Source organism: Plecotus auritus (assembly GCF_963455305.1).
Source record: "Plecotus auritus genome assembly, chromosome: 2".
Taxonomy (NCBI): Eukaryota; Metazoa; Chordata; class Mammalia; order Chiroptera; family Vespertilionidae; genus Plecotus; species Plecotus auritus.
In genome coordinates, this window is record NC_137771.1 from 196,099,533 (window position 1) to 196,126,340 (window position 26,808).

The following is a 26,808-nucleotide window of genomic DNA, read 5'->3' on the forward strand; positions in this document are numbered from 1 at the left end:
TTGCACTAAAGAAAATGTTTAATTTACTGTTTACACATTTTGTTCTTTTCTCTTTGTTTTAGTTTTAAATTATTTTATTATATTTAAGTTTAATTTGAAAGGCTTTTGTACCTTTCCTTTGTTAGGCAATTTTATTTTGCCTTTGCCATCTTCAATATAAGGTATGTTATTGTGCTATGATTCCTCCATTTTTTGAAGTTTCAAATTATAATAATTAGTGTTTACATTCTTCTTGTTAAAATGTTTGAAATGAATAAAACTATTGAAATAAAAAAAAAAAGACCGTACCCTTTTATGTAATGATGTTTACTTTAAATTTATATTAGTTCACACAAACACTCCATTCATGCTTTTGTTCCGGCCCTCCGGTCCAGTTTAAGAACCCATTGTGGCCCTCGAGTCAAAAAGTTTGCCCACCCCTGGGATAGGGGCAATCAGGCCGGCAGGGGAGCAGTTAGGCATCGATCAGGCTGGCAGGGGAGTGGTTAGGGGGTGATCAGGCTGGCAGGCAGAGGCGGTAGGGGCCATCAGGCAGGCAGGCAGGCGAGCAGTTGGGAGCCAGCAGTCCTGGATTGTGAGAGGGATGTCCGACTGCCCTCGGGATCGGGATCGGGATCGGGCCTAAACTGGCAGTCGGACATCCTTCAAGGGGTCCCAGATTGTAGAGGGTGCAGACTGGGCTGAGGGACACCCCCCCATGCACGAATTTTGTGCACCAGGCCTCTAGTTTAGATATAAAAAGGAATATACTGATACATGCTACAACATGCATGAACCTTGAAAATATTATGCTAAGTGAAAATAAACCAGACATGAAAGGCCAAAGGCCACATATTTTATAATTCCATTGTTTATAAAAAATTTTAACAGACAGGAAAGTAGATTAGTTATTTCCAAGGTCTGGGGAGAAAATGGAATGGAGAGTGACTCCTAATAAGTATGGTTTCTTTCGGGGGTAATATAAATGTCTTAAGATTAGATAGTGGTGATAGTTGTATAGCATCTCAATATACTTTTAACAAACACTGATTTGTATACTTTAAAAACTGCATTTTATGGTACATGATATTTTAAATGATTTGGAAGCTTTAAAATAATGAATTAAACTTTTAGTGTGTGTGTGTGTGTGTTTAGTGTCCAATAATTTTTCACTAGTGGTCCACTCAGTCTAAAAAACTTTAGAAACAATCTTTGATATAGACATGCACATCACCAATAATAAATACTTTCCAAAGTTGTATGTAATTGCATCCAGGTCAGAGAAGATTTACCAGAGCATTATCCCTAAACTCAATTTTCTAATGCTTAAAATGAAGATGATAGTGAATGAGTAAGTCTAAAAGATACACTGATAAAACCAGGAGAGCCATTCAGCGCTGACCATGGCTAGTAAAATGCAAAAGTGAGGTTATAGGAGAATAAAAAGTCCGAACAAGCTTGTTTAGTTTCTCAACCATAAAAATGGCCCACGCTTATTACCAAGCATCCCTTTTGCTCTGGACCCTTTTCCTGCCTTTGCCTATTCAGGGGAAAAATTGGATTTTAACAGAAAAGCAATCTCAGTGTTAAGCCCTCTTATGAAAAGATTTCCAAGTACCCTGGGAACAAGTCAAAATCAGATATCTCAGTGGGGGAAATGTTCATACTCTAAACAGGGGAGAATAGATTAATTGCATAATGCCACTTTTTGAGGTACAATGTTGTATTGTTGGTTTTGTTTTTGTAAATGCGTAGTGGGCTTTAAATACATGAACCAGCTGATCTCTAATTGGATGGAGAACTATAGCTGTCTGCTGTTTCAGTTCTTTAAAAATAACAAAACTGCCGCTGTAAATATGTTAAAATTCCTGAAAAGAAAACGAGCAGCTATTAGTGTATAATTATCTAATACTCCAATCTCCAGGGATTTAGTGTTTAATTTAAAGCATTTCTTTATCATTTTTATACTTGTTGTGAATTGTGACATTTTAGCATTCAATTTAGTATAATTTAACAGAAGGTCTGGATGTTTTCAATCAGGATTAGAAATGTACATATACGAAGTGCTACAAGTTTTTAAGTAACAAAAGCCTGTAACAACTATGGAAGTCCTTTCACAGAATTTCCTTACAAATTTTGAGAGTCTATTGTATTGACTTCCTCATCTTTCAAGGTATATATGTACCAATGTTCATAACAGATATGTCCCAGGGGTCTGTATAAACCTCAAGATTCCCAAATACCTATTTTATTTGGAACCTCCCTGATATGTTTTCATCTATTGCTTCATATTCATGCTTGCACATGTTCCTGGCATTCTCACATTTTCTTTGAAAGGCACTTGTTTCCTCAGTATGTCCTCACAGCACAAGTGAACACCGCCAACTTTGTATCTAGTTTTCTTCACAGAATAAAATACAAGCTGAAATAGTTTCTCAACTTGCTTTTTCTTGCTAGATGGGCGCCCCACTGCATTTGACCGGCTGCACTTGAAATCACCCAAAATGTTCACTTTCTGAACGAGGGACCCTTATCTTTTAGGTCCTGTTACTAATGGTTACTAATGGTTAGCGTTCTTCTTGAAGGCATTGTGCATAACCAAGTTAGGTTTCTGTCACTTCATAAGAATATTTCATAGTCAAGGCTGTAGGCTGGACTGTGTGGGCTGTGAGGCTCTCCAGGGAATTGATGTGTTACTGATACGCTCCAGCCTTGCTTTGGGATGGCACCAACCCGTGCCTTCGAAATTTACAAATTATTAGGTCTTTAACCTTCAGGCTGCTAACAGCTAGTCAATATCACTAATCTTTAAAAAATATTTTTAAATAATTCTAGGCTTCCAGTTTCTAGAACTGCTATATATCTTTCATTCTGATTTCTCAAATGGTAACATATTACCTTTTTGCTTCATCATTCTCTCTTAATAGGTAGGTGAGTATTTTTCTCCTGGACCATGCAGGAATAAGTTGTAGCCATGATACCCATTTACCCCTGAATACATAAGTGTGTGTTTCTGGAAAAAAAAAAAAAAGGACATTTTTAAAGCAGCTATAAGTCAATTATCAAAACAAATGAAATTAACATTGATGTCCTACTATCTTACTGTAGGCATTCTTGAAATTCTGCCAGCTGTCTTACTGATGTCCTTTACAGCAAAAGGAGGGTGGGATGCTTTATTCTGACCCAGGACTCAATCAACAATCATGTGTTGCATTTGGTTGCCATGTATTTTATTTTATTTAACCTGAAATAATCCCTCAATCTTTTTTTTCTTTTTGGAAGGTGGGAGACTTTTATGATCTTGATAGTTTTAAAGGATATAGACTAGTTAATTTGTAGAGTAGCCTCCAAATGGGGGTATATTTATTGTTTCCTCATGATGACATTCAGGTTATGCATTTTCAGCAGGGATGTTACAGAAGTGATGTTGTTCCCCGTGGGTGGTACCAGGAGGAACACGATGTTGCTTAGCCCCATTACCAGTTGTATTAACTTTGACCACCAAGTGAAGGTGGTATCTGCCAGGTTTCTCCACATAAAATCACTATATTTCCCTTTGTAATTAATAAGTATTTTGTGGGAAAATATTTTGAGTCTATGTAAATATCCTGCTTCTTATCAGACATTCAATAATGTTTTTAGCATGCATGGAGTCTTTTCTGAATCAATTATTTACTACTATGATTCAATTATTACTATGATAGTTGCTAAATGCTAATTTTCAAATTTCTTTATTTTTTCTATATTTATGACTTTTTTCTAAATTTCTTAGTTACAATTCTACTAAAATGAGAGCTTTCCCTTCTTTGACATTTATGTATTCATTCTTATATTAATTATATTGGTATGAATTTGTGGATTCTTATTTTATTCAATGGATCATAATTTTTGATGCTCAGATCACATATGTTTGGTCTTTAAGGGATTCTCTTAAGGGGCTTTTGACAGGTCACCTTCAGCCTTGGTTTTGTTTGTTTGTTTGTTTTAAGGGTTTCAGACTCATCTTGTACATTCCTAGAACTAGTCCTGTAATCAGTCATTTCTCCAAGGAACCTGAGTTCTTTCAGTGGAAAATAGAATTTAAAAACTAAAATCTGGGTGCTAGATATGATCATTGCTACTGGGTTATCACTGCTTTAGACCCTTTGTATTCTGTCAATCATCTGTCATCTATCTATCAATGATCTATTTATCTATCATCTATCTATCTATCTATCTATCTGTCTATCTATCTATCTATCTATCTCCATATCTCCATACTGATACCTCCAATTTTAATCCCCAGCAAAGGATTCCTTTCTTTTATAGTGAGAAGCCTGGCTCCTATTACCTACAGTATATGTATCCATTTCCTCAGTCCCAGAATGCACAGAGAGTAGTTTCTGAATTGCTAAGCCCGTGCGACTTTGAGAAATACATCTACTCACTAGAATTTAATGTTTGTCTACAGTTTTTTGTCTTTAGCCTAAGAACATATATATATACTCAAAAGTTAGTGTTCAAAATTTACTTGGATTATGTTATTAATTTGAAATACAGTTAGTTCATTTGCTTTGGTTTGTATTCCATTTTAAGGTGTGTGTTTTTTCTGTATCTTTATTTTTTTGAGTGTGTGCAATATACTTCAAACAGTCATAAATTTAAAAAAGCAAACTTAGATGTGCCACTTCCCTATACTTTCTTTTTCTTCTCCAACCACCTTTTTCATCCTATTGCCACCCACCCTTTATGGGTAACCAATTTTTTCAGTTCCTAGATTATTCTTGCTTTGTTTCCTTTTGCACAAATGGAGAGATACATGTATACTTTCTTATTTCTCCCAATCTCTTTCATAAGAGTAACATACCTCATATTCTCTTACGTACTTTGCTTTTTCATTTAACAATGTATCCTGAAAGGCACTCCAAAGTTCATCGAGATCTTCATGCTTTTAACCTTAGCATGGTCTTCCACAGTTAATGCAATCACCTTCCTATATGTGGTCAGTTCGATTATTTTCTGTGTTTTTCTATTATAATTATGCAATGAATAATCTTGTGCATGTACACGTATATGTTCTCGGTTGTTGGAATGTAGGATAATTTTCTGGAGTGACATTTCTGGGTCAATAGGTAATTTTGTTAGATATTGCCAAATTTCCCTCCAAACAGTTTGTGCCCATTTGCATTCTCACCACCGATGAATGAGAGAGCCTGCTTCAACAGTCTCACAAAAGAATGTGTTATCCCACCTTTTCTTGCCAGTCGCATAGGTAAGAAATTGTTTCTCAGTGTAGTTTCAATTTTCATTTCTATGATTATAAGTGAGGGTGAATATCTTTTCCAATGTATATTTTTGCATGTGTGAATTGTCTATTCACTCCCTTTTCCCATTTTTCTATCAAGGTTTTGATCTTTCTCCTTCAGTTATTAAGTTATCTTCATGTTAGGACTCTGCACTCTTCATCTGTGACATACACTTTCTCCCACTTTGTCATTTTGTCTGTTGTTGTTGCTTGTGGTGTTTTATATCATGAAAATGTAGTGTTTTGGTATTTCTTTAAATTGAGTCAGCGTTATCAATCTTATATTTTATTGCCTCTGGACAGTTGCAAGCCTTCCCTATATTCAGGTTATACAGGAATTCACCCTGTTTTCTTCTTGTATGGAAAATTTTATTTGCAAAAACATCCAGATAGTTTCATATGCTTTCATTTCTATCTCTGATCAATTTGGAGTTTATTTTTGTGATTGGTGTGAGGTAAAAGTATAATTATTATCTTTTTCAAATACAGATGCAATCATACTAGCACCCTTTATTTAAAAGTCCTAGTCCTTTATGTAAAAACTAGTCCTTTATTCGTGCACTGGCAGGGTCCCTCAGCCTGGCCTGCACCCTCTCGCAATCCAGGACCCCTCGGTGGGTGTTGGAGAGCCGGTTTTGGACGATCCCTGCAGACCAGGCCGAGGGACCCCACCAGTGCACAAATCTGTGCACTGGGCCTCTAGTATGCATATAAGATCTTTGGTTAATCTCTTCCCGCCCTTCCCTCACCCCCCTTCCCGATGAGATTCATCAGTCTGTTCCATGTTTCCATGCCTGTGGTTTCCGCTCCTGTGTTAAGTGTCTGCCCCATGGTGGTCAGTGCACATCATAGCTACCAGTCGGGTGGTTGAACGTTCAGGCAGTTGGACGGTTGCTTAGGCTTTTATATATATATAGATATAGATCATTTCCTAGTCATTGAGATCCAGCCTTTATGTACATATGCAAAATTTCCATATGTACTTGGATCTATTCCTAGGCTTTCTATTCCATTCTCAGGTTCAGCTGTCTATTTATGGGCCAGTTCTGCACTGTGTTAATTATACAGACTTGGTAGATGTGTTAATATTGGATAGGATTACTGCTCTGTCTTAACTTTTCTAGTTTTATTAATAACCATCCTTGAATTTTTTTTTCATATAAACTTTCTGACCAGGTTTTATAGCTCCATAAAAATGTGTTGGTATCTCTACTGAGATTACATTAAATTTATAAATTAATCTAAAGGAGTTAGCACTTTTTAAATATTGAATTGATTTATGCCAGAACAAGGGATGTCTTTTCATTTGTTCAAGAATAGACTACTGTCTTTCAATAGTGTTTAAATTTTTCTTCATAAAAATTTTACACATTTATTGTTAAGTTTATCTTTAAGTGTTCTATCTTCTTTGTTGTGAGGTTTTATCTATGATTATATCCTCTGACTGGATATTGTTTGTGTGTGTGGAGCTACATATTAATTTATATTCTAGCATGCTTATTCTTTTATTTTTTGAGATAGTTTTATCATTGATTCTCCAAGAATACAATTATATTATCTATAAACTAGAAGCCCGGTGCATGAAATTCTGTATGGGGAGGGGGTGTCCCTCAGTCCAGCCTACACCCTCTCCAATCTGGGACCCCTCGGGGGATGTCCGACTGCTGGTTTAGGCCCAAACCGGCAGTTGGACATCCCTCTCACAATCTGGGACTGCTGGCTCATAACTACTCGCCTGCCTGCCTGATTGCCCCAACCACTTCTGCCTGCCAGCCCGATCACCCCCAATTGTCCTTCCCTGCCAGCCCGGTCACCCCCAACTGCCCTCCCCTGCCTGCCTGGTTGCCCCCAACTGCCCTCCCCTAATGGCCTGGTCACCCCCAACTGCCCTCCCCTGCCTGCCTGGTTGCCCCCAACTGCCCTCCCCTAATGGCCTGGTCACCCCCAACTGCCCTCCCCTGCCAGCCTGATCACCCCTAATCCCCTGCCAGCCTGATCTCACCCCTAACTGCCTCTGACTCAGCCCCCACTATCATGGCTTTGTCCGGAAGGAAGTCGGACATCCGGAAGATGGCCGGTTGACCTGGTCTAATTAGCATATTATTCTTTTATTAGTATAGATAGATTATATAGGATAGGATTGCTTAAATAAGGTGGGGGGGGAGCCTTTTTCAGCAGGAGGAGATGCTTTTGCCAGAAAAAAATACATAACCCCTATATCTGGACTGATAGCCAGCCATATGCACTATACTGCCAAACTGGTTATTAAAAAATTGAACCGCTTTCTTACACCTTACACCAAACAGCTGTTGCCCTTAAAACCCCTCCTCAGCCCCCACCTTAGGTTCTGCCTTTTCAGTTCACCCAGATTTGGTTCTGATTGGTTGGTTTCTATGCCAGTCAGTGTCAAAAGCTCTGCCTCCTAGGAAGCCATTGGCTCCTTGCAGTTCACCCAGATTTGGTTCTGATTGGTCAGTTTCTATGCCAGTCAGCATCAAAAGCTCCACCTCCTAGGCAGCCATTGGCTTGAATGGCCCCACTGACAGCTGTCTCTCTCTCCAGGCCTATCTCCAGGCCTGATCCACAGCCTTCATGGCAGCTGTGGATCAGGCCCTGCCTCTTTCTCTGGGCCTGATCCGCATCCTCCGCAGCAACCCCAGATTAGGCCCTGTCTCTCTCACCGTGCCCACCTCACCCTGCCCACCCGCCCACTGGCTGCCAGCCTTGCTGTGATAGGAGCTGTGGGCCATGGGGGAGGGTCTGAAAGGTGCTCCATGCACTTCCTGGTGTCTGTTCATTTGTTCATTTTGGTCGTTACGGCCATTGGCCTTTTATTATATAAATGGGAGGTGGTTTTACTTCTTTTGTGATTTCTTTTGTCTAAATGCATTGCTAATACCTCCAAGGTAATATATACACACATACATAGATGTACAAATATACATATATAATTCATGTTATACATTTTGAAGCATGTTAATAAAGTATTCAGTATTTCCTATTTTTTTTTCATTGTTTTTAATTAATATAAAAAAATGGGTGCTGAATTGTGTCAAAAACTTTTTAGCATCTGTTGTGATAATCATAGATTCTTCTCCCTAGATTGATCAATATTGTATATTCTATTAATGGGCTTTCTCATATTGCAGACTCACACCCCTAGAATGCATCTCCCATGGTCATACTGTACTATTTCTGAGTGTGTACACTAATCTTCAATCTATAAGGCCAAGGCTCTATGGCAGTGTCCTGCAAGGAATGATATCCCCTAGGACACTTGAATTATAGATTTCTATTGAATCAGAACCTCTGGGGAGGGTCCCAGAATTCTGCTTTTATTGGGTCCCCCAGAGGTGGTCTTTCTACACACTGAGAAGCATTGGTCTACTATATTGATCAATGCTAATATTTTATGGGAACTTACTGCAAAAATGTTTATTTTAGCACAGGATTTGCTCCATGATTCTTTTAAAAAGCTGCTTTATGTCTTATAATTTTAGGTTCTAGATCATGAGCCAACTGCAGGAAAGCAGATGATACAGAGAAACAAAAAGATGAAATACTAGCTGCCACCTGTTTACCCATTCATCTCTTCTCTCGTTTATTCAACTATGTTAATACTATGCAAGGATTAGGGATACAAAGCTGTGTAATACCTCTGCAGCAGTAGGCAAAATGGAGGATTAAATAAATGTTTGTAAAAGAATGTATTTGGCATTACATTAGAAAGATTTTCCAGGAATTTTATGGGCATGAAGGGCTTAAAAAAGGAAATGCTTCTCTCTCTGGTTCAAGGAGGAGGCCATGCTTTGTACAGAACATCTTTCCAATAGAACAGTAACAAATGGAGAAATATTTATTTGCAAATATCTCCTTCACATGAAACTGTTTGGAAATGCATCTCCTACACATGATGTACTGGCACACCAGTCCATCAACTCCTGGCAAACACAGCTGCAAGATCACCCATATAGGTGGGGGAAGGGTTATCTGCAAGTGCAGGAATCTCTGTATACAACCTGTGAAAGAACTTCTCTCCAAGATACCCACATGTAATAGAAACACTGAATAACATCAGCAGTAGAAGAGAAAACATTAGTAATATGTGGAAGCTTCAGTAAATGGAACATCTACTCCATTGGTTCTATTAAAGCGCTTTAGATTCTTGTAAAAGAAAAAAAAAAGATTTACATTCTCTTTCTATTAGAATTTGTGATGGATTGGTTCCACTTGATTTATTCTAGTATCAGACTTTGCTCATCTAAGACAACTGCTCTGTGGGAGAGGGTCCATACAGTCTTGTGGCTGCCACTCAGGTCAGGACAGTGGTTATGGGTTGGCTTGGTATGGAATGCATTTCATATCAAATGAGTGGCCCTCACATGATGAGAGGGCAATGTATTAAAGTACGAACCTGGCTCTGCTTGCTCTGAAGAAAAATCTTCAGATGTAGCCAGGATTCCTTTCATGTCCTAATTTTAATAATTTAGGAGTGTTATTTAATTGCCAACATTTTTATTTACCCAAAGTCTGTAAAATTTAACTGCTTCTTTGTGCTGAATATGCTACAAACTATGCATACATCAGGTAGTTTGGGCACACATCTTGCATCTGATTTAAACAGTAGCAGGTGTCCACCAAGATAGATGCAAATGTCACACTGGAGTCTTGGGTTATCTACTCTGGTTCAGTTTTAATGATCACACTTAAGTAATTACTCACCAAATCATTAAAATAAAATATTCACACTTAAATATATTTTTGGATTGCCTCAGCAAAGGGAAGATACAGAAAGCACTTCAATATGATTTTTAATCTATATGCACCAGGTCAACAGTATAAAATTCTTCAGATAGCAAAAATAGATCCTGAGCGAGTTCTGAAATTACACGCACACATTCACACACACATTACACCATCTATTCTTAACAGCCTATTTAAGTAGTATATTTGTTTTGATAAAATGTAATGTGCCTTTATTAAGCTTGGCTATATTAATTTTAGTAATTTCTTTTTAAACTTACAGTTGGCAATCAGTGGATAAATTATATATCATTCTGTGGTCTTAGAACACATGCAGAGCTTGAAGGAAACCTAGTCACTGAGCTCATCTATGTCCACAGCAAGTTGCTAATTGCTGATGACAACACTGTTATTATTGGTAAGTAGATGGTCTCTAATTATGTTTCTTACTAGTTGACTTATATCATGCAAAAATCTCTCTTTCTATTCCTCCCAAGCTTCCTTTGCAGTTGAGAGAGACAGTAACATACTATCTAAAACATTTCTGGAGCAGTCTTTTTTGCATACAAACTTTCTAATCCCTGTTTTTATCTGTGAAGAAACACAGGCACAGAACAATTAAATGTCCATTGTGCAAATTACAGTATCCAAGGGCAGCAGTTTGACCCAGCAGTGCAATAATTGGCCTGCTCTTTTTCATTCTTTACTATCCCCTTATTTTTATTGAATCCAAGTACCTACATTTTGGGAATTGACGGGGGAGAAATGGGGAGGAAATGAGTACCTGATGGTAATTTGTATGTGTTTGCACCACACCCACCTAACCATTTTCACAGCTTTGACATTGTGCAAGTCAGAATCAGAAGGATACAAAAATATTGTTGCCTCTGTATGTTCTGTTTTTCCCCTAGAGTCTGTTTTGGGTGTCATTAACCAGGGTGCAGAGGGGACCAGCTTTGCTGGTGTAAGGTGGTTAGGGGAAATTGTGAAGTAATGATATGATACACCCCAGATTAAGGTCTGCAGTCTTTTCTTGTCAAGGATACACAATAGAGTTCTCCAGAGGTCCTCTCCCCACCAACAGGTTCAGAGACAGTTACTGGTTGTATATTCTACCCAGATTAGATCAACTTGCCCAGAGGGATGGGTGTTCAGCTTTGTTGTTTTATACACACAGAAAGCTTTGTCCTCCCATCCTTGAATTGTTTTGCTTTCAAATATGATGTTACACATACACGGAAAGGGCAGGATGAGAAACAGTATTAATAATCATCCAGGTAAGTGAGTGGACAAGGGTGGAGATGTTACTTAGAGATACAACGTGTCCCACTGTTGGGGATTCTGCTCATCTGTTTTAAATGGAGTGTCATTTTTCAGCTAGTGTCAGATACTTCCCTATTCTTTAAGAAACTAAATGTTTTGGAGTGTTTTGAATTGTTTTGCCAATAAATATGTTTATCATCCACTGAAAAAAAGGGGGTCTCTTATCTAATAGTAATGAGACTGTCTTAACTGGAACATGATTTGAAAAGAAAGAAAAAAATATTTCTGAAGCTAGAAAATGTATAGACCACAGTGTGGTCTCACATGAGCGTGCGCGCACACACACACACACACACACACACACACACACACACTTTTTATATGTATACAGGACATTTAAGAAAAATGTCTTGTGTCGCTGATCCCTTGCTCTATAGGGAGCAGAGCACTGTAGGGATTTATTTCCTCCCCCGTTTTCCCCAGAACAGGGTTTCTCTTATTTCCCACAGTTACTCTGGCCTTGCTCTTCAGAAGCCATCTCAGAATATATTTATATTAAGTTCGGCAATGACAGTAGGAAGGGGAAATACTGATGTTTGCTGAAATGGAAAAACAAACAAAGTGAAATAAAGCTCACTGGATCTCTTTAGAAAGACTTCAGAACTCTGGAAGTAAAAAATGACAGCTGTAAATATTTTACCTGTAAAGGTCATTTGGGCTTTCAACCTGCTTTATAGTACACATGCAGAGTAGTTTTCAGTAACAGAGCCATCAGTTCACTGGGTTGGTTGAGTTTTTTTAATTGATTTATTTTTTAGAAAGGTCTCTGAACCCCCAAAGGGCTACAATTTATTCGGGCTAACAGTAACAGATCCATTTGGCCCATAATTCCTGTCACTCAGTAGAAACTGAAGATGTGGTCTTGGGAGTGTGAAGAGGTCTTACGTTAGTCTTCAGGGACTGGATTTCTTTCTCTCCTTCCTCAAGGGCACAACAGACTCCCCCTGGAAAATTCCAAAGGTGCTTCTGTTCCTTTTATCTCAGTGGAGACTCTAAGAGTAAGCAACTTTGTTGTTGCTGCTCTCACACACATCAGCCCTGTTTAAGTCCATAACACAGAGAACAACATGGGAAATTCTCAGAGAGGGGTTTGAGAAGTTATGTGAAAAATATTGAACAGGCCTGACCGGTTTGGCTCAGTGGATAGAGCGTCAGCCTGCAGACTGAAAGGTCCCAGGTTTGATTCCGGTCAGGGGCATGTGCCTTGGTTGTGTGCACGTCCCCAGTTGGAGGTGTGCACAAGGCAGCTGATCGATGTTTCTCTCTCATAGATGTTTCTAACTCTCTATCCCTCTCCCTCTCCCTTCCTCTCTGTAAAAAATCAGTAAAATATTTAAAAAAAAGAATATTGAACAGGGTTAAGCAAGTATCTAAAAGCTTAAAAGAAGTTAAAGTGATCCATGGTTAAATGTTCTAACATGGGAAACGTATGCCAGAATTATTGGACAATTGATATAAGAAAAACGAGTAATTGTTCACCCTCGCTTTTTCCTCATGAGGAAATACTTGTTTTCTCCCATTGAAGATCTCTTGTGTGTATAGCTTTCATTATCTGTTGGCCTGGGTGACCTGCTGGTTATGAAGCCTGTGTCCAAATCCGTCTCAATATTGTCACTGAACCAAGTTAACATTTATTTGCTTTCCTAAACACAAGGCTGTACTTATGTATAATTTAACTCCACCCAGTTGAAGAAGTGAAATGATTTTTCAGTGTTCACTGATCCACTGCAGAGCACAGTAGGGAGATGGAAAGCAGGGATCAGATGTTGCTGCTGCCCTGCAGCCCTCCTGGGCTGAAGGGGTGGCGGGTATGCTTTCCACCTGACACCAGAGCATCCATGTGGGTAGTTCAGAACCAGAGCAGGAAGGTCAGGGTGGGTAGGTGAGTGGATGTAGTTGAAGGGCTGCCCCAGCAAAGGGAGATTACACTGGATCTAGTCTCATGGGTCTCAACCCTGGCTGCATTAGAATTGCCTGGAGAGCTTTAAGAAAACATATCATTTAGGGGGGAAGTTTATTCATGTCTGCAATTTACCTTAAACTAGATTCACCACCTCCTTTCCTCCCCGGCCCCCCAAAAAGGATAGATTAATAGATAGATGAAGGGATGGGAAGGTATTGCAAAATACTAATGGCTGGTTTCTACTTGCAGAAATTGTGATTAATTGGTCTGGTCTGGAGCCCAGACATCAAGGTGTTTTTGGTTTTGTTTTTGGCACCAGTATTTTTTAAACATTTCCTAGGCAATGCTCATGTACAGTCCAAGCTAAGAGCTTCTGAACTGGACACACTGGGAATACGAGTGGGTGGAAGGACAGAAGAGCTGATTTGGGTTCAATGGAAGAATCAGTTGTCCTTTAATAAGCTAAAATCGGGTACAGCTGGTGAATTCCTTGTCTTTTATGGCTGTAACACATGGACACATACTTAGTGGCTTCAAACAGCACAAGTTTACTGTCCTGTAGGTTAGGAGCCCAACACGGGTCTCACTGGCTGCCATCAGGGTGTCAGCAGGGCCGAATTCCTTCCTGGAGGCTCTGAGCGAAGTCATTTTCTTTTCCAGCTTCCAGAGGCGGCCTACATTCGTGACCCCCTTTCTCCATCTCTGAAGGCAGCTATGTTCCATAAGTTCCCAAAACTTTCAACCCATCCTGCTGTAACCTCCCTCTGAACCCCCTGTGCTTTAAGGACCCCGGTGATTAAATCAGGCTCACCCAGCTAATGCAAGATAGTCTCCCTATTTTAGGGTCAGTCGATTAGCAACCTTAATTCCATATGCAGCCTAATTCCCCTTTGCCATGTAACACAACAAATCCACAGGCTTTTACATTAAACATAGCCTTCAGGGCCATTATTCTGCCTACCACAGAAGGATTCACAATTTCTGAAACAAAATATGAAAAAAGGCACAAAGGAAAAGATGGATAAATCCAAATGCATTAAAATTCAGAAACTGTATTCATTAAAAGACCCTATCCTATCTAATAAAGAGGGAATATGCTAATTGGCCCTCACACCATCGCAAAAAATGGCAGCATCCACAGCTAATATGGAGGGAATATGCTAATTGACTGCCACTCCCTCAAAGATGGCGGCACCCACAGCCACAAGATGGTGGCACCCAGTGCCCTCAGCCCTGCGGGGGCAGCAATTGCGCACCTGCCTCCAGAGTCTTTCAGTCCCCTTAGCCCCCCAGCCACCCAGGGCCGCCCGAGGCTCAGGTAACCAGGGCCGGCCGAGGCTTGCACTGCCAGCAGTGGCAGCAGCAGAGGTGTGATGGGGCATCGCCTTCCCCTGATCACCAGTTGCCTCCCACCCCTGAGGGCTCCCAGACTGTGAGAGGGGGCAGGCCGGGCTGAGGGACCCCCCTCCAGTGCATGAATCTTCATGCACCGGGCCTCTAGTAAAGAGAATAAAAAGGTAAACCACAAAATGAAAATAGATATTTGCAGCACACTTAATAATCCAAACCAATAAAGAAATCCTATAAATCAGTCAGAAAAGACAACATCCAAGGTAAAATGGGCAAAGGAACTGTAGTACAAAATCACCAAAGAGGACATATATGACACCCATAAATATACAAAAGATGTCCATCATCATTAATGTAATAGACAAAGAACAGTTTTTTAAAATACCAATTAGCCAAAATTAAAAAGCCATGCAATCCAAGTGTTGGCAAGGCTGTGGAGCACCAGGTATCCAGTCCTGAGGACAGAGCCCAAGGTACACACTCGTGCATGTACACCAGGAGACATACACGCACTGTGTTAGAGCATAACTGTGCATCACAACAAAACTCAGAAACAGCCCAAACGTCCACCAACATAGAATGAATAAGTCCTGGTGTGTTCATTCAAGGAAAGCCATGATTACAATTATGCACAGATAAATCCCAAAGACATAATATTGAACAAAAGATGCAAATCTCAAAAGGTTATGTAGGATTCCCTTTATATAAACTAAAAACATGCAGAACATCATGAACAGCAAATTCTCTATAAAGATTCCCTCTCGGAGAGGAAAGGGCATGCATGGGAGACACCCAGAGGCTTCCAGATGTGGTAATGTTCTGTTTTTCAGCCTAGGTGTTAAATTCAGTGATGATTTAGTATTCCTAAGATATATATTTTTTCATATACTCCTTTGTATTTTGTTATATTTCACATGTTTTAAAAAGTTTCCTAATAATACCAGACTTAGAAAATACCATTTTCTAAAAATTAAGTGGTTTTAAATATCAAGCTAATATCCTAATGAAAAGAAGAGATTGTAGTTACTGCAAAAAAAAAAAAAAAAAAAAGTACTACATGACTACAACACATATTTGTTGTAAACAATGCAAACTCTAAGGGCATGTATGGAATAAAAGGTCAGAATTCCCCTTTTTGTCCTCCCTTTCTTTGCCAGAAGGCACACCCCCCCTACTTAACAGTTCAATGTGTAACTTTCTAGAGCCTCGCCCTCTCTTCTTTCCCATGTTATAAAGTAGAATAATGTTATATCTGCTGTTCTGAATTTGGTTTTCAGAATGTGGAACCGTTTAACAAGAATAGAGGTAGCATTTACATCAACAAACATCTCATTTTCAGTATCTCATTTATTACATTCATCTAAAGTATTCTCGGCCCCTTTTCACATTCCTATTAAATAGTAGCCAACACTTACTCAGTGTGGTTGAGAATCAGTGCCCTGGGTAACTGCAAATCAGCCCTGGAAATAGAAAAACCACTCCATTCTCTAAGAATTCCAGCTCAGAATGCCAGGAATGTGTTTCTCTCTTTGGGAATAGGGCCCACCTTGGTGGGAGGGAGACTGGGGGACTGGTGTGAAAGTGTGTGTGTGTGTGCGTGTGTGTGTGTGTGTGTGTGTGTGTGTGTGTGCGTGTAGGAGGCTTCCCATCCCCAGTTTTCCTGACAGTGGAGAGCAGTGATGACCTCCCAATCCAGCAGCCTGCAGCCCGAGAGCGGCCTCTGCTGGAGACCAGGGGTAGTGAAGTTCCCAAAACAGCACTGTGGGAACTTGGTTCCTCTCCATGCTGCAGTTCACACACCAGGGTGAGGGGTGATTAACCCAGAGAGGAGGCTTCTCTGATACAAATGCTGCTTGTCCTTTTCTACGGCAGTGTTCTCTGGTGCAGATATTGTAAAGCATTAACAAGAATTTGATAATGATGCCAATAATAATTACCATTTGTAGAGCCATTTATAGATTAGCAAGTGCTTTCACATAACCTTACTTAATTCTTACAATGACAGTATGACCTCAATGTATAAAAGCCAAATTAAAGCTGAGAAAGATTAAATGACTTTGCCCACATTAAGGCTGTGCCAACTGTCCAATCCAAAGATATAGCTGTACATTTTCTAGTGTTATCAAAAAGTGTACGTATAAAGGACGATTGGTTGCTAACAAAACAAAGTGTTTCAAAGGTTGTCTTGTCACCTTACAGTGTTCTGGTAGTGCTCCAAAATGTCTGGTGAGGTGCTCCATCCTTTCTCTGTCACCCAGGGTCACTGTGGGGCTCCATTCACATCCATAGTTATCGTAGATTTGCATATTAACTACATGACAACTTTGTGCAAGTGGTAGTAATGTCTCTTCAAGATGGGCCCGATTTTTCTCATGTACAACATCCCTCCAGGTGGGCTCAGGCCAACCTGCTGTCACCTTACACCCTGAGTGTCCCCATCACAGGGGCCAGCCAGTGCTCCTGCTCAACCCACCCCTTCTGCTCCACTCACCCAGAGGCAGTGGAGTAGGTGATTAGGGAAAGAGGAGGGAGAAGAAGAAAGAACCAGTCAGGCCGTTCTGTAGTTTCTAGGACACCTTAAGGATTTAAAGAATGAATCTGCAGTGATTAACACAGAAAACGTGATGGGGTTTCTGAATGCGAGGCTGAGGAATGCAGCAAGCACAGGTTGAACTATGAAAATAATTGCCCTTCACATGGGAGTCAACATTCTTAGCTCATTTGGATTTAAAAATAGGATGGAAGAAAGCTGATATAGAAGCTGTTGGCATGCCACACAAGTGAGGCAAGAGAATGGGAAACCCAGAGCCACTGACGATAATCTGTATTGAGAGTGGACTCTTGCCCTGGCTGGTTTGGCTCAGTGGATAGAGCGTTGGCCTGCGGACTCAGGGGTCCTGGGTTCAATTCTGGTCAGGGGCATGTATCTTGCTTGCGGGCACATACCCAGTGGGGGGTGTGCAGGAGGCAGCTGATCGATGTTTCTGGCTCTCTGTCCCTCTCCCTTCCTCTCTGTAAAAAATCAATAAAATATATTTTTTTTAAAAAAGAAAGAAAGTGGACTCTTGGTTGTGAAGGTACTCTTGGGTTTTGACGCTCATAATTCTATGATCACTAGAGGCCCAGTGCACGAAATTCGTGCACGGGGGGAGTGTGTCCTTCAGGCCAGCCTGCACCCTCTCCAATCTGGGGCCCCTCGAGGGATGTCCGACTGCTCGTTTAGGCCCGATCTTGGTAGGATCGGGCCTAAATGGGCAGTCAGACATCCCTCTCACAATCCAGGACTGCTGGCTCCCAACTGCTCGCATGCCTGCCTTCCTGACTGCCCTAACCGCTTCTGCCTGCCAGCCTGATCACCCCCTAACCACTCCCCTGCCAGCCTGATTGATGCCTAACTGCTCCCCTGCCAGCCTGATTGCCCTAACTGCCCTTCCCTGCAGTCCTGGTCCTCCCCAACTGCTCTCCCCTGCAGGCCTGGGTCCCCCCCAACTGCCCTTCCATGCAGGCCTGGTTGCCCCCAACTTCCCTCCTCTGCTGGCCTGGTCACCCCTAACTGCCCTCCCCTGCAGGCTTGATTGGCCCCAACTGCCCTCCCTTGCAGGCCTGGTCTCTCCCAACTATCCTTCCCTGCTGGCCATCTTGTGGCAGCCAGCTTGTGTCCACATGGGGGCAGCCATCTTGAGTGTTGGAGTGACGGTCAATTTGCATATTACTCTTTTATTAGATAGGATAGAGGTCTGGTGCAGGGTTGGGTGCTGGCTGGTTTGCCCTGAAGGGTGTCCTGGATCAGGGTGGGGGTTCCCTTGGGGCATGGGGTGGCCTAGGCGAGGGGCCTGTGGTGGTTTGCAGACCCAAGTGGAGGCCCTGGTATCTGGGATTTATCTTCTATAATTGAAACTTTGTAGCCTTGAGTGGAGGCCTGGGCCGGCCAGAGTGGGCGGAAAGCTTGGCTTCCTCCATCGCCAGGGAAACCCAAGCCTCCCACTCGCTTCGTGGCTGCAGCCATCTTGGTTGGGTTAATTTGCATACTCACTCCTGATTGGCTGGTGGGCATGGCTTGTGGGTGTAGCAGAGGTATAGTCAATTTGCATATTACTCTTTTATTAGCTAGGGTAAGTTAAAGTCTACAGAGTCTGAGTAAGTCTCAAAGCTGACTGAACTGAACTGGTAAGCATATCTTTTATTCTTTGTATGCTTAATGATTATACCAGTTTAGAATCCTTTGAGCCACAAAATAGAAAATTCAGCTAGAAGCGTATGAAACAATAAGGAAAATGTATTGTTTCACATAACAGAAGGTGAGAACGTTCTAGCGCTGGCTAATTCGGTGACTTAGAGACCCAGGGTCTTGCTTCTTTCTGCCCTGCTATCTCCAGCTTGTCTGTCTCCTCATGGTTACAAAACGGCTGCAGCAGCCCTAGGAATCACATCCTCCTCCACCTGCTCAGAGAAAATAGCCAAAGGCTGGAAGCAGCAGCATTCTGTTCTTGTCCCAGTTTATCAAAAGGAAAAAAAAAAAAAAAACAAAACAAACTTTCGCAGAAGCCCCTAGCAGACCGTTCCTCATGTCACACTGCCTAGAATCAAGTTAAAGGCCCAATCTAAGTCCAACACTGGCCAAAATAATGAAATTCTAACTGCTGGCTTAGACTGATCAAGATGCACCCCTGGCTTAGGGAAGGGCCCGCATCCTTAAAGCACAGCAGCTCTTGATAACCTGCCCACAATTAGGGTTTTCTTAGCAAGGTAGGATCGAGTGAGAGGGCAGCTGACAGTGTCTGCCACGAAGAGAAGATTGTTCAGCGTCACTGTTTCTCCTATAGGCTCTGCCAACATCAATGACCGAAGCATGCTGGGAAAGCGAGACAGTGAAATGGCAGTCATTGTGCAGGACACCGAGACGGTCCCTTCAGTGATGGATGGAGAAGAGTACCAGGCCGGCCAGTTTGCCCTCGGACTCCGGCTACAGTGCTTTAGGTGAGCCTCCAAGCCTGGGTCTGTCTTGCGTTCTTGTACTGCAGTAGAACTGGAGCCCGGCCCAGCCTCACCGTCCTCTCCAGGTTCTTCTCCCTCTAATCGTGTCTCCCAGGTACAGGACGTGAACTACCAGGACTCTGTGAAATGACAGGATGTGTGGCTCTGACATTTTCTATTGTAATGGTTTGTATCATGTGTATGTGTCATGGAGAAACTAGCATTTTAAATCTATTAATGGGTTTAGGACTAGGCCAGGTCAGACTATCCAGTATCTATTTAAGTTTTTTATAGTGAGTTTATTTCTGGAAATGGAAATGGTTCCAGGAATATAAGGATATAATAAAAGTTATTTCAGTGAATGCCAGGGACTACTGGTATTATTTTACATGTGGAAACTTTGGTTCTCATTGAAGATGGCTCCAGACATGGGAGATTGCTGAACTTCTGCAAGAAGGTGTGAGTTTTAAACAAATCTGTAATCAATCAGAGAGAACACAGGGTTAGGAAGCAAGGGCCATGTGGCCCGAAATGAATCCTTCGTTTATTTTTATTTTTAATATATATTTTTATTGTTTTCAGACAGGAAAGGAGAGGGAGAGAGAGAGATAGAAACATCAATGATGAGAGAGAATCATTGATCGGCTGCCTTCTGCACACCCCACACTGGGGATCAAGCCAGTAACCCCGGGCATGTGCCCGACTGGGAATCAAATCCTAATCTTCTGGTTCATAGGTTAACGCTCAACCACTGAGCTACACTGGCTGGGCAGAGTCCTTCATTTAATTGTTACTGAGAACTTTCTAGAGTTGGGCTCACACTGGCCCCACCCCAGGCCCAGTTGTCTAGGCTCAGGGATCAGAGATCCTTCTGGAACCTAACTCCAAGATGGCTCCTTATCTCCCCTCAGTCATCCCTTGCTCACTGAGACACGCTGAGCTCCCACTGTCGGCGGACACCCCGACCACGCTCTCAGCTCTCGGCTTTTGCAGTCAGTTCACAACCATGATTCTAGAACTCTGTTTGCCAGGATTGGGTTTCACAGTGAGAGGCAGCAGGTGTCCCTGCATAAGGGCTGTGCTTTCAGCTATTTGGGGAAAGGCACGGCAGACACATGCAACAGCACCATCTTAACCGTTCTGGTGTTCGTGGTCGCAGTTGGAAACCGGTTCACTTACAGATGGGCACAAAATGAGCCCCTCCCTTCCTGCAAATGCTGGTGGCCGTTTCCCTCCTTCCCAACCCTGCTTTTGAAAACTAATAAAAGCTTCCGTTTCAGAAATGGTTCACTCTGTTCTCACTGCCGCGGGAGCTCAGCAAACCCATCCCTCAGAATTGGACTGTCAATACCTTCTCACAATTTTTATTGCCTTTGTTACTAATTGTTTTGCCAGTAAGATTCTTTTCAAACCATTGATATTTCAATTAGCTCCTAATGTGTTCTGGTTAGCGGGGAGAGTTTAAAATTAGTATCCTGCTAATCAACCCATTGATTGCCTACTGCAGCATAAGCAGGGAAACAATATTTCTTGTGTAAACTAGAAATGTCATATTTTTTCAGTTCCATGAGCTGAAGTCTTTTCTTTAAAGTGGTGGGCTTCTTTATAACGTTCTGAATGTATAATAATTATAGTAGTAGGTGGTGCTGATTGCAACATATTGTCATTGTACAAAATTTGGCAAACATAGAAAAGCAATAAAAAAAATCAAATTTATTTGTAATCCCACCATCCAGTGCTAGCAATTTTAACATTTGACGTATATCATTCCACTTTTTTCTATAATATATATTGCTATACTTTATGTCCTTTTTTAAAGAAAAGATGATTAAGATTTTGCAGTTCTACAAAATTATTTCTTATTTGTGTAATGTTACACACACTTTCATTAAGTATTCTATAACATCTAATGGCTGCATTATATTGCATATGCCATAATTCCTTTAAGTAGTACCTCGTTGTTAGGCAGATTTTTCTGCTGATATAAAAAAAATGGGTATGTTTCTAGATAACATCTAGTTTACTTTCTTAATTGTTTCCTTAACTAAATCCTAACTATGGGATTTCTGGTCGAAGGAAGTGTGCAGTGTTCTTTGCTTCCAACTTCCTATTGTGTCTCTAGCAATATTTAGAGGGCTTATTCCCCCTGTCTTCTCTGAGTTCTGTTAGTTTATTTAGTCTTTGCCAATTTGTTGGATTTCAAATGGAATTTTATTATTTTAATTTGAATGTTTAGGGGGTTTTCAAAATGTATTCACATGTAATTGTTCTTTTGTAGATTGTCTCACCTAGTTGTGATCTTTGCCCAGTTAAAATGTTTTAATTTAATTTTAATGATTTGTAAGTAATTATAAATTCCTATGCCACATTTGTTGCAAATCTGATTTTCAATTCCTCTTACTTAAAGGATTTAGGAGAAATTTCAATTCTTATTAATCAAAGCTATCAAGGTTCTCCCCCCCCCCCCATCACCTTTTCTTATTGGCTTAGAATAGCTTTACCAGCCCAAGATTAAATATTTACTTCTATTTTTCTAGTCCTTATTTGATATTACTTTTCACACTTAACATCTGAAATTTACTTTGATATAAGAAATGAGGTAGGAGCTCTCACATTTCCCCCGAACCAACCAGCCGACCCAGAACTGCCTGAGGTGCTATGGGTGCTTTTTGCCTCTCTAACCTGCTGCTACACTGAATGGCCACATATCCTGGCATCACTAGGCTCTCCATGATGTTCTATTGAAAGTCAGTTTACTTTCAATTTGATAGCATTTTAATTATTGTAGCTGCACATTTTAATACTACTTCTTGCCCTACCATTTCCCCAAATTAGTATTCTTTGCCAGAATAACCTTGGCTACTCTTAAATATTCATTCTTACACATAAACTTTTGAGTTACTTATTCAAGCTCTCTTATTAATTTTTATTGGGATTACAGTAGATTTATAAATTAACTAGAGGCCCGATTGCACGAAATTCGTGCAAGAGTAGGCCTTCCTTCCCCCAGTTGCCAGCACCGGCTTCCCTCTGGCACCCGGGACCCTGGCTTCGCTCCAGCCCCAGCTTCGTCCAGAATGACGTCAGGTCTAATTAGCATATTACCCTCTTATTATTATAGATATAAAAAGAATTGACATCTTTATAATATTGAGTCATTCTATTTAAGAATAAGATATAGACTTCAATTTATTCAACAATTTCTTTTTGTTCTTCAATAAAGCTTAAGGGTTTTTATTATTAAGCATGTTCTTAAGTAAGCATTAGAGTTTTTTGTATGCTGCTCTTATACATGTCATGCTAAATTTATTCCTAGGTGCTTTTATTTTTCCTGGCTATTTTCAAACTGTCTTAAAGAGGCAGTTGTTCTTGAACAATCATTTTCATTTTGCCACCATGGCAAACACAGATAATATACTAAAAAGCACCACAAAAGCCTTGTGTCCATTTTAGCTCTTTTTATTAGGAAATATTCTCAAACATAAATATTGTGGCCATTTTTGTCCTCTTAAAAAATGCAACTTCAATCCATTTTCCACCTGGAAAAATAGAGAGACATATTTTAATGTGAAGTCAGTTCTAAGTAGAATCAGTCATCAGGGCGCTGCAATTATATGTCCAACAGTTCATTAAGTCCTATAAAATTATCCAAACTTCACAGATGTAACCGTCACTCAGCAACAGATGTGAGGAATGGGAAGAACAGAAACAATTTTCTGCAGTTTTTCTATTGTCCCACTGATGTGTAAACAATTCAACTTTAAATAAATAATTGCCATTATACACATCAATATAAAAGCAAACTCATTTTCTCTGGAACCTTAGTCCTCAGAAGAATACCCAGAGTACTTCATATTATTTTCACTGTGCATTTCAATATAAGTTTCTTATCATTAAAAAACTGACAGGGAAAATAACTTATTACTAAATGTTGTCTGTTATAGACTTATTTAAATACTTTTTCTACATACAAGCTCTTCACCGATAACATGGTAGACACGTTGCCTTACCTCTTGTTCTAATTTAAAAGCAAAGTCACAGAAATATTCTTTTTGCTCAGTTTTCAGCTGGTTAGACCTGACCCAAATCAAAGGTATTATTATAACTGATTTATTGTTACTAATATAACTTGTACAGTCCCTCAAATTAGGTGCAGTCAAATTTAGCTTTGGGTCTTAATGAGCAGCAGCATCCGTGTGCAAACATCATCCCTGAAGACCTGTGTAATAGTGATTCCTATATTGGCTGAAGGAGACATTATTTGAAGTGGAAATAGAATTTGAGGTTACAAAATTCCAAGATTACCAGTGAGCCCATGGTGCCAGATCCACTTACTTTAAAGAATTTTAATATAGCAAAAAAAATGCAGACTAAAACTAAAAGGAGATGCTTTTCTATCCCTGTAAAACTGGCTGAGCTTTTTCAGGAGTTGATAATGTTGGAATAATTGGGACATAACAACATAATGACCTCCACACTGTTAAATCCAATCAATGGTCACTTCTCATTTGAAATTGACACAGTTCTCCTTGATGCCGTACGTCATATAGTTCTGGGATATGAGGTCCTCTGGCTTTTCTCCAGTCTCCATGGCCACTCCTTATCTCCCTTACTGCTGAGGTGCCCCAGGTCCCCTTCTCTGTCTATACTCACTCCTTTGGGTAAACCCAGTTAAAGTCACATGGCTTTATGCATCCTATATAATAAAAGGCTAATATGCAAATAGACCGAACAGTAGAATGACCAGTTGCTATGATGCGCACTGACCACGAGGGGGCAGACACTCAACACAGGAGCTTCTCCCTGGTGGTCAGTGAACTCCCACAGGGGGAGTGTCGCTCATCCAGAAGCCCTGAGCCGGACTCATGGCTGGCAAGCGCAGCGGTGGTGGCAGGAGCCTCTCCCGCCTCTGTGACAGCGCTAAGGATTTCTCCTGGAGCAGGCCTAAGCCGGCAGTCAGACATCCCCCGAGGGATCCTGGGCTATGAGAGGGTGCAGGCCAGGCTGAGGGGACCCCCCAACCCCGAGTGCAGGAATTTCATGCACCCGGCCTCTAGTATACATATATGGACAATTCTAAAATGTATATCTCCTACCAAGCCTTCCCTCACAAACTCCAGGTTCATTTTTTCAACTGCCTGCTTAACATTGCCACTTGACTATTTAATAGATATTTCAATAGATTAAAAATGGAATTCCTAATCTTCCCCCACAAACTGGTTCTATCCACAGAATTCCCAGTCTCAGCTAATGGCAACTGCGTTATCCTAGTTATTCAAGCCAAAACCCTGCTAGTCATTCTTGGTGCCTCACTTTTCCTCACACCCTATACCTACATTATCAGTAAAACCCATTGGCTCTACCTTTCTCTCCACCACCCAAGCCGCCACCATCATCCACCTAGGTTACTGCAGTCACTCCTGACTGATCTCCCCGTTCCAACCCTTGCCCTGCAGTCTGTTCTTAATACAGCAGCCATATTTCAATACGCAAGTTGGATCCTATATCTCCTCTGCCCCAGTGTCTGCTATATGCCCCAGTTTCACTCACTGTGAATGCCAAAGTCCTTCGAAGGCCTATTTCCCCATTTCTATTTTCAACAAAGCACAAGTCTTTCTGATATTCTTGGAACCTACCAGGTATGTGAGCAAAGGACTCTGGACTCAGTTTGAATTTTAGCTGTATTACTAGTATGTGTCTAAACTTTAGGTCCCCATCTGCAAAATAGGAATCATGTACCAGCTACCTCACAGGATTAAGATGGAAGTCCTTTTTAACCCTAAGGCCTTCTCTAAGTTCAGGGTTTTTATCATTTTCAAATATGACCTAAAACTTGTCTTGCTTTGCTTGAGAGTTTCTAATTTCGAGTTCCCTGTTTATATACGATCATTCAGACACCATCTGGTATGTGGTTTCTTTTATGCCAGGCACTCTGGGGATATGAGAGTAGCCAAGTCATGTTCTCTCAAAGAATGTATATGCTAGAAGTGGGAAATGGGCCTGGTAGACATAAAAAGTTGCATAGTGTGCATTGCAGGAGCTCTGATAAAAACAAAGCATATATGAATTATAGTGGGGTACAGAGGAAGAATGTTCAAACCTCCCAGGCTTGATGGGGAGAATAGGAGTTTGGAAGTGGATGCATAAAAAGTTTTATGGAGGTGACTTTGTACTGAATTCTAAAAGATGATAGATAGGGTTAGGTAAACAGGTAGGCAAAATTCAGAGCCTCCCTAATTACTCCCATCTCGTACTCTTAAAGTATATCTGTATTTATCAAAATTTTAGTTAATTTTTTTGAGGGTGATTATTTATTCATTGTTGCTCTCACCCACTAAATTTAAATCTACCCAGAGAAGCTCCATGTCATTTTTATTTCCTTCTGTGCCCTAGAGTTCAGCATAGTTATTGGACCAAATGAAGGAAAGAAGGAAGGGAAAGAAGGGAAGGGAAGAAGGAAGGAAGGAAGGAAAAGAGGGAGGGACAGACGGAGGGAAGGAGGGAAGGAGGGAGAGAGATCAAGACATGGTTAAGAGCACAGGTTTGGGATGGTCCTGGTCAGAGGCCCAGGTCTATGTGGCCTTAAAGAAGTTATCTAACCTCTCTGTGCTTTAGTTCCCTTATCTATAAAATGGAGATAATAATAGTTGCTTTTTCATAATGTTGTTGAGGATTTACTGAGATAGCTCTTGGAAAGGGCTAAACACATCTTGTTTATTGTTAGAAGATATGATGCTGCTGCTGCTTCAAGTTTCTTCAAGGTTACGTGTTTTATTTGCTGGCACTTGTTGTGAATGCTAATCCTATTCTCCATGGTTCTCACCCATTTAAACCAAATTCCAAGGACTCCCTTAGATCAAAATTAAGGCCTCTCTCTCGGTTTAACAGTTAAAACTTTCAAGCATCATAACAACTTAGGGGTTTCTGTTTTGTTTTGAAACTTGGGGTTTTTTTTATATAAACGCACACAGACACATACAAAGTTTTAATGAAGTTACCACTAGAAACAATGCCTGTAGCAGACTACTCTATCTTGGTTACTCAATTTGGAGGACACTTGTATTTCAGGGTTGTCCTTGGCTATCTTTCTGACTCAAGTGAGGACATTCAGGATCCAGTGAGTGACAAATTCTTCAAGGAGGTGTGGGTTTCAACGGCAGCTCGAAATGCTACAATTTATGACAAGGTAAGTCTTATATACTCTCCCCTCGCCCCGCCTTATTTTCTTCATTGAATTTCATCACAAAAGCAC

General features: G+C 40.8%; 1 protein-coding gene across 4 annotated transcripts in view; it reads left to right on the top strand.

Moving 5' to 3' along the window:
• The window catches only part of PLD1 (phospholipase D1), a 156,173-nt gene that overhangs the window by 124,847 nt on the left and 4,518 nt on the right, over positions 1-26,808 (top strand). For all 4 annotated transcript variants that reach the window (XM_080657756.1, XM_080657758.1, XM_080657759.1 and 1 more), the window contains 3 exons: positions 10,290-10,424; positions 19,406-19,559; positions 26,625-26,742. In XM_080657756.1, the coding sequence (XP_080513882.1) occupies positions 10,290-10,424; positions 19,406-19,559; positions 26,625-26,742 (407 nt within the window). The remainder of the gene's footprint in view (positions 1-10,289; positions 10,425-19,405; positions 19,560-26,624; positions 26,743-26,808) is intronic.